The following is a 12,270-nucleotide window of genomic DNA, read 5'->3' on the forward strand; positions in this document are numbered from 1 at the left end:
AAAGATGCTTGTGCTACTCTCAGAGGTAATTCTTGTCTCCCTTTTGAAAAGTTTCCATGCTTAACTGCTTCTTTCTGGGGCAATTAAACCAATCTTGTAGACTGCAGCCTCCTTCCCCCAGCGGTCCATGACTCGTGCTATCATTGCTGCTCATCTCAGGTGCAGAACCTTGTGAAATGCATTTTTAACTATCTAAATGTATGACATCCACTGATTTTGCTTTATCTGCTATGACAGTAATATCTTCTAGAAATGCCAGCAAGTTGGTTAAGCAATACTTCCCAGCCTTGGTCTCATAGATTGCTTTAATCAAATGGTTTGTTTAGCAGGTTCTTTAATTACCTCCTTAAAATAGTTCCTCTGAGCTTCTTCATACCAAAAACTGAATTTACTAATCTGTAATTTCATGTTGGTGTTTCTGAAAAAGAAGAAAAAAAAATTGACATTTCACTGTTTTTGAATCCTCAGAACTCTTTTAAGTTTAGTGAAAATGTAATATTTATTCATTTTACCAGTTTCAGTGTTTGTGATTTTACATGTGAAATATGTTGCTTTGTTTACTTCTAAGCAGAATTTGTATGTTTATATATACTACATATATGTGTATGCCTTTGCAAGAAAACCTTTAATGCTGTTGATTTTGTTTACTTATACCAATACCAGTATTCACTATTTAGTAGGAATTCTCTAGTTATTGTAGTATTGCAAGCACTGTTCTGAAGCTTGTAATACAGTTTTTAGAAACTTGCTAACTAGTTTGTGATGAACAGAAGCAATGAAGTAACAGAGGAATGTTTTGCAGGTTATGCCTCCTTGTCCAGGATGCCTATGGGATGTTCAGTGAAGTACAGTTGCAATCGCTGAATTCTGCAGAAGGCATTGAACAGTATTGCAGGAGATGGGAAGGAAAATTCTGCTGTTTAGCTGGAATGAAAATTTTGCAGAGAACCACAAGAGGAAGGTGAGGACAATTCATGGGAAAATGTGTTGAAGTGCTGTGGCAGGCAGAGGCGATGTGCCATTTTATTTATTCCAGCAATCAGTTGGAACAACTGAATCAGGCTTTGTTCAGTTAACTGCTCTAATTGCCATATTCAGGGCATCAAGTAGGCATCACCTGGATCAGATAGTGATTGACCCAACCATACTCCAAAATCAGCATAGGTAAACTAACACACAAATACTGTACACATTTAGCAAAGAAAGTTATAGAGAAGAATTACCTCATGAAATGTTGCATACAGGATAAAGATTTTCTTCCTCTTCAGTAAATTCAAAGACTTAAAAACATTAGTTTATTTCCCTTTCATTGCAAAACTGTTAATTACAGTATGTTTCTCTACTTTGCTGTCCAGTCTGGGATGACATTTCAAGCAAAGAATTTTCCTTAATATATGAGAGCTTAATTCAGTTAAACCTATAGGGCTTTGGAAACACAGTTTAAGCATCTTTAAAAAAATCTCCTGAAGCACAAAACCATTCTTATTTTAGAATAGGAATGTCACAGGTTTATTGAAAAATCTCTCCAAATAAGTAACAAATTGAATTGTGGTACCTGTTTAATGTCACTAATTCTATGATTCCTTTAACATTTTTTAAATAAAATATCTTTAGTTAATCAAGAAAAAAACTTTATAGAGATCAGTTATCTTACAGAATATCTTTTTAAGGAAAGTGGTATGGCATTTGCATGGGGAGCTATATAAATGGCCTTAAATTGGTTCAATTCCCAACATAATTTACTCTGGTGCAAGTGTCCTATGTAGATAAACCTTTGGTATTAGAATGGCTGTGATATTTTTGCTGACACTTATTTTTTTTCCTGTTGAAAATGCTGTTTCATCAGAACCAGAATGTTTCATGGAAACATTATCTATTTTGGATACAATTTTGTTAGGAAGATTTTTTCAGGTCCAGAGGGAGTGAATACTCTCTCTCTCATTTTCATTTCATGAAAACATTCAAAAAGTCTCATTTTTGCTTCATATGGGAACAAAAACAAATTTCAAAGCCTTGAAATGTTTAGTAAAATGGAATTGCTGTTTTCCAGCCAGCCCTATTCAGTATGCTTTTCTTTTTATGTGCTTTCAGTGTTAATTTTCAGATCCTTTGGATTTCAAGCCTACTTGCATTTTTATGGATCTTTAATAACAAACACGTCTTCTTATTTAATTATTTTGTTGGCTTTTTTTTCAAGTTACATTTTTTCCAAACAAATTAAATAATGGCTTTGGAATTCTGGATACAAATAAAGTTTTACAACTAGCTGCTGGTGTTTCCAGTACTCTGCCTAGCTAATAAGAGACAGACTTTTTCTAATGTAATTCTGTTTCAAAGCAGCAGTAACTTACTTCTGGCTATTCTGAGGACGGTTAGACAACACACTGGTGGCTCATCTGGAGCTGTGCTGGTGGTAACCCTGCTAGGAAACATTAAAAGAGAATGGCTAGCGTAGCTTTAGGGACAGCGCAGTGGTTAAAACGTGATTTCATTGTAGAAAATGGGTGGGTGGGGGAATTGTGGAGGGATTTTTTTTTTCTTTTCTTAATTGTTTTAGCCAAAGTTCTGCTTTATAACTTGTTATTACTCTTAAGTGTTGGGACACGTTTTGTGTCATTCTAGGTGTGATGGAAACCACAGTAAAGCCATAGTTGAAATAAATATAAAGGAGTACTTATTCACACACAGCATAATTAGACTGTGGAACTCATTGCCACTGGATAAATGGGCTCGCAGAGCCAGCGATATGTCTGAGCACATGATGGGATATGCCTGTGAGTGCCCAACCTTGGCTTGCAGCGCATGAGTGAATAAAAGTTATGTGGTCTGCCCTGCAAGAAAGACTGCTGCCTTTTTTTGCAGAATGCCAGTTGATTTTTGGAAAGTCATGGCTCTTAAACTATTTGCTTCCTGGAGTCTGACAGTGGCTTTTAATATGGATAAAAGGAAATAAAATGTAGGAAATATGAGGGAGAAGTCATGATTTTTTTTTTCTGCTTTTGGAACACATGATCTGGAGGAAGCCAAGAACAGCTAATAAGATCCCATATGTGCATGTTGTCCCCCAGTCACATGGATTGTAATCTTTCTTACAGAGACAGAGTGCTTCCTCAGTCCCTCTGTGAGATGGAGGAGATTTTCATTTACCAGATACAAGAGTTACTCAAGGTTTTTGCATCAATGGACTGCTGTTATTGTTCAGAAATTTGGGGGGGTCATTATCCATGCTCATCATCAAGTATTTAATTTAAAATACTATTCAACATGATTCCAGTAAATGCAATTTTAAAATTACTCGTGTAAGCTAAAGCTGCATTTCAAAGACTAAAATCTGCAAAAATGTGTATTTTACATCCAGGTGACAACCTGGATCTAAACCTAACTTGAATGGACCTGAACTGTACGATGGGTCAAAGAAACCAAACCCTTTTCTCCACCTGATAAGAAAATACTTGCGTTCCAAAAGAAAAATGGGCTAAGAACTTAAACATCTATGTCATGTCTTGACCAAGAACAAGCCTGTGCAAAATTAGATTTATAGTAATCTCATGTAGGAGGCACTGTTAGTGTTGAATACTGTTTTTGAATACCCATATGTTTTAAAAAATACTGAAGAGATCAGCTCTAAAGAGTCATGAGGTCATCTGAAAGTCTTTCATTGATTTAGGTGGTTTTCAGAATAGGTCCCAAACCCCATGGAAGACACTCCCCAAAACTGTCACTGCAAGAAACCTTTCCCTTGGTAGTCAGATGGAGGAAGTGGTATTTCCCTTTGCAGTCCAGTTTCTGGCAATCCTGTAAGATGGACAGACGTGGCTGAGTCATGGCTAAGTTGCTGTGACTTGTTCGATACCTTTTTTACAGCAGTTCTTCTAGTCTGTTTTTGAGGCAGTTGGATAAGGTAGGAATCAGGTATAAATCAGTATCGTAGCAGCTGAATTAACAGTATGTATGTGGTTCAGTATCTGTTTCCTGACATCTTTTCTCTTCTCCCTCTCATACATACTTGTCTCTGAGCCTTTTCTGCAACTGTTGCCCAACCTGCACACTTAGGATCAGCAGAGCAGAGAGTGAAAGTTATGATGGTTTAAATAGAGAAAGCTGAAAAATGTTCATTGATCTGCCACTAGATGTTTGATCCTTAGAAGTGTCTATTCTATCTCTCGTCCTCCCACTGCCCCATATGTCAGTCTTATAAATTTAGCCCCTTGAGAAAGAGGAAGTGAGATTTCTTTGGAGTACTGCTAGAGATAGAAATATCAGTTAAAATCTATATGCAGTACAGCTAATATGTAACCTTCCTGTTCTAGTAGATCCCGGTTTTTTTCAGGTACTTCCAGTATAACCAGTAACTAAATGGATGCAATTTGATGCAGGGACAGAGCATTCACTGAAAAGTCTCAGGAATAAATAACCTATAAATTGTCACAGTCTGCTTTTATCCTAACAGCAATTAAATTCAATGAGCTGAGATAAACTTTGCAGTTAGATATCTGTCTTATGGACAAAGATGTTAGTTTTATGTTTTTAGCCCTGACTGGAGTTACACACAGGATAATAATTTATATTTTGACAATTTGTGCCTTTTCACCTGATTTGCCAGTGAGTTGTTTTATTTCTGACTACAGCAGACCTACCTGTTTCTTTCTCTTTGTCATTTCTCATAAGGTAGGAACATGAAGAGTTTCTGCTCAGCAGAACAGAAGGATTACACCAGTTTAAAAATGGAAAGGAAAAATGATTTAACATAATACATAATTAACTCAGGGTGTCAGTACCAATTTTGTCCCTAAATTAAAAAAAATCTTAACAAGATTCAAAACTAGACGTGACTCTTGCATGGATTATGCTGCAATCCACATTTACACTGGATAGGGTGAAATACTTTGAGGGAAACATCAACTCTTAAGCTTTGGCACATGACCCAACCATTAATTAATGTCAGGCTGTTCCATAATTGTTTGCCATGCTGTTTGGTGCATTCTCCTCTAAAGTAAGTAGGCTCTGAATATTGAATTCGATTGACTAGTGTTATGTTTCACTGACAATTTCTGTGTTTTCAAATAAAGTTGTTTTCTTTTGTTTGTCATTTTAAAATTTAAAATGTTAGGCACTGAAATGTGAAATCTGTCTATATTTGTCCTAATCTGTACTAGCCGTCACTATTTTGCCCAAGCTTTTCTTTTTTTTTCTCCTCCTTTTTCCTCTACTTTTCACTGTATACTTTCTCACTATTTTGCTTTACACTCAGAAGAGAGGGCCACCGCTAACTGCCATAAAAGAAGGTTTTTCAACTGCTAGTCGTTGACAGGAAATGTAATAGTAAGAACTCTGCACAGCGCAAGGAAGTCATAACTTCCTTCCTTTGGTTTTCCCTCCTCCAAAAAGGCTGCCATCTAAAAGAGTCACCCACGTCTCTGAGGTTTTGAGGTCCTGAAACACTTCAGTAATTGCTGTGGTTAAAAGTTGAGTTCTGTTTAAAGCRTAATTTAAGTAATTACTTTAAAGTTTTGAATATCTGTGTTACTTCTTTTATTATTTTTAATGACTGGATATATATCAGAAATGAATTTTGTTTCTTGAGTTTTCTTCTTTTTAACAAGCACTGATTACTGCTTCCATCTTCAGTGCTTCTATCTGTCTGCTTAAGTCTGCTTAATAACCAGCACTGGAGAATACAAAATAGGCATGTTGTATCAAAAGTAATTCTGTATTAGAAATTCAGTGTTTTAATGTGTTAGGCATAATTTCCAATGTACTACAGAAGACTGAGTCATTAAAGTATGTAAATAAATTATTTAACGAAATAATTTAATATATCTAAACAACATATTTTTAAGATACATGAGCAAAATGCATATATCTCAACAGCTATCCTAAAACTCAGGAAAAAAGCCAACAACCCTTCCTACTTGTCTAGATTTTGACTGAGATGCTACTTCAGTTTTTTATTTTACGTTTTTGTTTCTTGTATTACTCAAGTCTGAGAAAATATGGTGTTGCATACCTTATGTACTGAAGGATCTTATTAGGTAAATTAGAGGGAGAGCTAGCCTACAGTATCATATATATATTATTCAAAATATTTTATATGTTCTGTCTTATCCTTGAGCCTGTTTCTTCTCACTTCTTACCGTACTTTTCCTTTTTTTAGAAGTCTGTCCTTCTTTTGTTGTTAAAATTTTTGTCATTTAAATTTTTTTAAAATAGAGTGACTAGTAATTTACACTCACAGAGCTAAATTGTTAAGTTTTTATTTGGCCTTCTGAAGTGAGAAAGGCCCTTTGTGCACATTGGGGCTAACCACGTCCCTTCACTGTAGCACAGAGCCAGCTGTTCATCTCTTGTCCTGACTCTATAGCTGAGGAAGGATGCACATATTGGATAAAATACACCCATTGTTAAGTCAGATTGAAGTGGGATTTGAGTGTTGCATGGCCAATAGAGAGAATGAATTTTATTCTTTCTGTGAGGATAATTATTTTCTACAGAGGAGGGCACAATGTGTTGCCATTTCTCCAGTGTGGTTGCCCCCTCTCTCCCCAATGAGTCAAAATCCATAAAATGTAAGGGGAGCATTAACTTTCTTGGAGGCATCCACATGGGTGGAGCAAGACGGGAGCTGGCTCGTCAGGGACACTGGCTGATGGGTTGCTTGGCGCATAAACGACGGCTCCAGAACAGAGCTGCCATTTTAGTAGAGCGGAGTCACAGCGTGCTGAGGTTTGGAACTTGCAGATCCTTCAGATGTTAAATATCCCTGTTTTTTGCCTGACCGGTATCAAAGGAAGGGATGAGCCCAAGATGTTCAGGAGACAATCTCTATACACTTTGTTCCTCTGCCTTTGTGTAAACAAATACAGTAATTTACTAATAATTAAGTGCTCCTAGTTCAAGCAATAGATCACCTTCTCCAAAAGGATGCAAGTAATTGAAGGCAGTCTGCCAGATGTCCTGAATATGCTGATATGTGATTGCAAGCTGGAAGAGATCTACAGAATAAGGGACAACTTCATGTCTCTCGTGCAAGCTTCAGAATACAGATTTTAGTGAGGGATCAATATAAGGTCTTTGTGGAGATGTGATTATAGCTGCACTACAACAACATAGCTTATTTACTATAAGTTGATGTGTATGTGATCTCTGTACACACACACACACAGAGTTTGTGGCAAGCTAACCTCTGTATTCTGCCATTGCCTTTATGGCCAGTGTCCTGGGAGGAAAGCCACTCCTGCAGCTGCCTTGGTTGTACAGAAGGATATTCTCTGTTTTGTAACTCCCCATTTTCATTCAGATAAATTACCAGAACCAGTTAGTTCCAATGAACACTGGTCCTCATGTGACTGTGGAGAGGAAATCAATCTGTACAACACGAGACAGAAAATGTCACCCTGATCAAGGAATCAAGAAGTGGTGAATTTGCTGTAAAGTCTTTTTAATACCTAAGAAGTGTTGCTTTGAATGTTGAAATGTTCTAAACGCTAAAAACAACTAAACAAAACCCTCAGCCTCTGAAGTCAGCCTTTTCCTTTTGCAGGCTCAGCAATGATGCCATTTAAGTCAAGAAGTTCGTTTCTGTAGAAAGGCAGCATATTTGTGTTTCTGGTTGGTTCATTAGTCTGGGGAGCACAACTACAGATGGCAAAGTCATCTTTTTAATCTGCCAGTTCACTGCCTGCATCTTGAACAAAAAGCTTTATTCCACAAAATCCAGTCTGAGATATACATTCATAAAACTCCTGGTTGTTGGTCCATCAGGCTTCATTATTAACATTGTATTGTAGACGACATATGATGCTTTATGAAGAAACATTGAAGAAATTCACTGACTTATAGATACCCAAAGTATAAATACTTAAGGATCAGAATGCAGAAATGCAGAAATAAATAAGCATTAGTAAACTTAAGCAGAAGTGAGCTTTAAGCAGAAGTTTAAGGAAGAGCTTCCTTGACCCTTTGAAGAGAAGCAGCATGTTGCCGGGTGCTTCAGGGCTGTACACTGAGTATGCCTTTCCAACAGTTTTGTTCAGGAGCAAGTAACACCTTTAGCAAGTGTTTGACTTCATTTCTAGAGCTGTTTCAGGAGTAATGGCTTTCTTAATTTGAGGGACAGACTGCTTGTTCTGGAAGGCAGTGTGGGGTTAAAATCCAGATCTCTGTGGTTCAACTATATAGAACATTCCCAGAGAACTAGGACAAAATAATTAAGAGCTTTTACTCCAAAACTCATGCCTTTTCAAGTTGGTCGTCTGTAGTTATTTCCCCTCCCTCAGCTCTTCTTGGCCTCTCCCTCAGACATTGCTGCCTTTACTGCCTGGGTGACCTGTCAGCTGACCAAGTAGCTGCTGAACTCCTGCAGATCCCAGCTTTGAATGCTAAAGCTGGAGAGTCTGTGCCAGTTTACCTTAATGTGTTGGGCTGCTAATTTTATGTTTGTTTCTGAAGGAACAGTGAGAAACTTGCGAAAATAAATAAATAAAAAAATATAGCTAAATTACTGGGGATGTAGGAAGGAGATGGATCTCTGCACATTTGTACTCCAAGGCCTGAGTGCACTTAAGATAACAAAATCTTGCCAGTTTTTCTACTAGATGTTCATGCCTGATCATTGCAGACTTTCCTGAAAGCAGCTATGATCAGTTGTTAGAGAAAAGCAAGAAACAAAAATGATAGAGGCAAAACATTTTGTTTAATCTACCAGTAAAAATGCTGTGTCATGAAGCTGTTTCTTAAAAGAAGTTGTATTGGTATCAGTGTCCTTCGCAAGCTAGCATTTACCCCAGTTTCCCTGAATTTTATCATGCTGCAGGCTGTTCGTGGCAAAGAATTAAATATGACTTGCTTGTCACTGAATGTGATGTTTCCCTTCCCTTGCTCTCCACCCTGCAGCAGAAATGATGGAGTTTTAATTAGACCAAATCAAAACCAGCTTCTAGAAAACAAATGTGATTTAAAATTGTTTTCATAATCATGCAACAGTTTGAATTATGTTAATCTTTTAAATTAATATTTAAATAATTAAATTGATCTTTCTAATATGGCTTATAACATTGGAAATCATTTAAAACCTGATTTTATTGTTGTTTTTGAAGGACGTTAGGACTTTTTAGTCTGATAGACAGTTTGTGGCCTCCAGTAGTGCCTGTAAAAGTTCCTGGACAAAGTCAAGACTCTGAAATGGTAAGTCATGTTATTGTGGAAATATATTTCTTCACTCACAATTACTATTTTTATTGGTGGTGTAATCATGTTTATTTTGGGAATCAGGTTCTCCCAGTCTCTTTAGGTACTGAGTTTTGTTTTACTGGTTCTGGCTTCATCCTAGCCTAACCTGAAGTCCTCTGGATCAGGATCTGGTTTCCAAAACAATGCAGTCGCCCCATCATTAATCCTCCAGCGCTAAAATGGTAGAACATCCAGATGAATTATTCCTCTCCTCGCCACGAGAAAGAGATATTAGATAGTGTGGAGCTGGCTAAGAAATCTATATACAAGGATATTACCTAGCTCTTTTGAAACACTTTTCAGCCTTAGATTCAAAAGTACTTTTCTAAAGTTTAACTTCTGTGAAGACAGACTGCTGGAATCAGGTCTCTTTCTAATTAGATTGGTTCTGACTGATACTTGTCCCATGCGTAGACAGTCAAAGGAGGAACACAAAAATAATTTTAATTTACTAAAAAAGTATTAAATTTTTCTGTGATTTTGGGTGTGTGTGTGAAAACTTCTAATGTGAGGTATTAAAATAGATTTAAAGGAGTTACTATGCTTTTGCAGATCTAGAATTGCATCTTTAATTTCCCTTTAATTAGCTTTTGTATTGGAAAAGGAGTTTTGTCATATCAAGTGGCATTTTGGTAATATAAGATCATTTGAGAAGCTTCTTAATAACCAACTTCTTGTGCTGTCCTGCTGTTTTGTGTAGCGGTTCTTTGGGGAAGAAGTTTGTGGTATTAAAAATTTGTTAGAGCCTAGGAGTCAATCAGGATGCAAGATTTAAAAAAGAAGAAAAAGCAAGGAAAAAAGGAGGAAACTAAAGATGGATATTACTTGTAATTTCTTAAGTGTGAGAATTTTTTCTCTACAATGTACAGTGTTCTTTACTTTGTACAGGGGGTTATGTTGAAGAATAAAAAGTTCAGACCTTGGCCATAAAAGCAAGACAAACCGAGTGAAACTGCTGTTCTCTCCTTGATTCTCCCTTGATATTTCAGAATTCTCAGAAGAATGGATTGTTTTACGTGTAAAAATATTGTGGACAACAGAACGAGAGCATTTATGAATGGGGCAAAGCTCTTAAATGTTATTTAGCATTGTTGACTTTCATGCGTTCTTCATTTTCTCTATTTTACTAGCAATCTAAAATGGAGGAAACTTTCCATAATCATGCAATTTACACTTCTGTCATGAGTTTGAAATACTAATTCATTCCAAGGAAGATCAAAACTTACAGTCTACTGTCAGAAGTTTTTGGAAGAATGGGTTTTTTAGTTGTGATAATTTTTTCTTGATATAAGCAGTATAGTTTTATGCAAGCAGATAGAGTTTTATACATAGAAACATAAATAATATTACCAACACAGTGATAATGTTGGGAAGAGATCTGCGGAGCTGACTTCTTCTAAGCCATATGTTATTTAATACTGTCAGAGGCAAGCAGGACTTGGTTTGATGTCTTTTTGCCTTTTTTCCTTATGCAGAATTTTTTCAATGAGTGGGCAGCTGTTTTTAATAGCTTCATATTTCCTTCAGTAAATGAAATGGTTTATTAACAGAAAACATCCCTAGAACAGTATTTTACCAAATACACAATAAAAATTATTTTGTTGTATTGTCTTTCATTCCTGAGAAGCTGTTCTAGTTTGGGATCTCGTTAAATGGAGATTGATAAAGTTCTTACGTCACAACACTTTTTAAGGAGAAAAGAAAAATCTGGCATAGCACAAAGAGAAAAAATTTTCTGGTTCTGAGTTCCTGTTCTTCATTATCTCCTTGCGCTGTCCTGGATTTAATTTGGCAGCTTTAAAAGTTCTTCAGCTGTTTACTATCACAAAAACCCACCCACATGCAAAAGTCCCCAAATCTCAGAAAAGTTATGGATATTTAAAAAAATAAATAAATAAAAAAGCAGGGCACTCCTACCATGTTATAAAAAATGTAAAAACAGCAGCCACCTTGAAATAGTCACAGTGTTTGCCAAGTGTGCCAAATCATGAGATGTTTTTGTGATGAGGAGCAATGTCAGATTCTGGAAAGAATGATGCACACAAGCTGATTTCACTTTTAGCTTGTGAATGTTGTTTTATTAAATCAACTTCTACTTCAGAGAGTTGTTGTTATTAACCATATAATTTTGTTTTTCCATCACTCTTAAAATGTAAACTGTGTTGGTTTTTTTAACTATAAATGCTGACTGACCAAATTAAAGTGTCTTTTTTAAAGTCCCATTTTTTCTCCTTACTTTTTAATAGATGACAACTAATCTTCCTCCTCCCAGCTTTTGTTACATTCTTACTGTTCAGTCTGGTGAAATACATGTGAAAATAGATGAGGAAGAACAGATTTCTAATTTGTACCAGCCACCACCTCTTCGTGGTCTAAAGGAAATTCTTCAGGTAATCTGCTTTAGAAGTCAGATAACAAATATTTTGTAACATTAAATTTCTAATGCAGTATTTGTCTCATTCCCTGTTTTTGCACAATTATTTTCAGATTGACGGCTGTAATGTACGCTGTAGCTTTTGGGCACAAGTGCTGTATCTAAGGCTGCAGGTAATCTTCATTTAGCAATGAAATATATTTAAACTCAATATAATGTATGTGTGAAGAAGTCAGCATTTATCTTGTTTAGAGGAAAAACAAATTTTTTCTGGATTTTTGTGTGAATGGGTACAATGAATTGCGTTTTTCAATCTCAGTCCCATTTAATCTAGAAGATGAATTATTTCTCAATTAATTGTTATCTAATCAGAGACAATATTTCACCCTGGATATTGGTAAGGAGCTTCCAGGGAGTTAGTTGAGACTTGCAGTGAAACTACATACTTAGATACATACTGAAAAGTTCCCAGCCAGTTGAGTGTCTGGGGATAGAATTTAACAGACGATGGTTATATAAAAATACAGTTTTGCTCTTTGCATGCAAGTGGACCATTTTTGTTGACTTCAAGAGAAGTCCCTCAGGCAAATTTGGCTTTTATGGTCCAGTTAGTAGAAAGGAGGAACTCTTAGGTAAATACATCTGTCATCCATATTATGTTGGAAAGC

The 12,270-nt window shown here is 36.3% G+C and overlaps 1 protein-coding gene across 1 annotated transcript in view; it reads left to right on the plus strand.

The window, feature by feature from the left end:
• The window catches only part of SPIDR (scaffold protein involved in DNA repair), a 157,560-nt gene that overhangs the window by 129,714 nt on the left and 15,576 nt on the right, over positions 1–12,270 (plus strand). The window contains exons 6-9 of the mRNA XM_026064419.1: positions 803–961; positions 9,096–9,183; positions 11,475–11,618; positions 11,716–11,775. Of these exons, the coding sequence (XP_025920204.1) occupies positions 803–961; positions 9,096–9,183; positions 11,475–11,618; positions 11,716–11,775 (451 nt within the window). The remainder of the gene's footprint in view (positions 1–802; positions 962–9,095; positions 9,184–11,474; positions 11,619–11,715; positions 11,776–12,270) is intronic.

Source organism: Apteryx rowi, unplaced genomic scaffold (genome assembly GCF_003343035.1).
Source record: "Apteryx rowi isolate R43461 unplaced genomic scaffold, aptRow1 scaffold_216, whole genome shotgun sequence".
In the NCBI taxonomy this organism is placed as follows: Eukaryota; Metazoa; Chordata; class Aves; order Apterygiformes; family Apterygidae; genus Apteryx; species Apteryx rowi.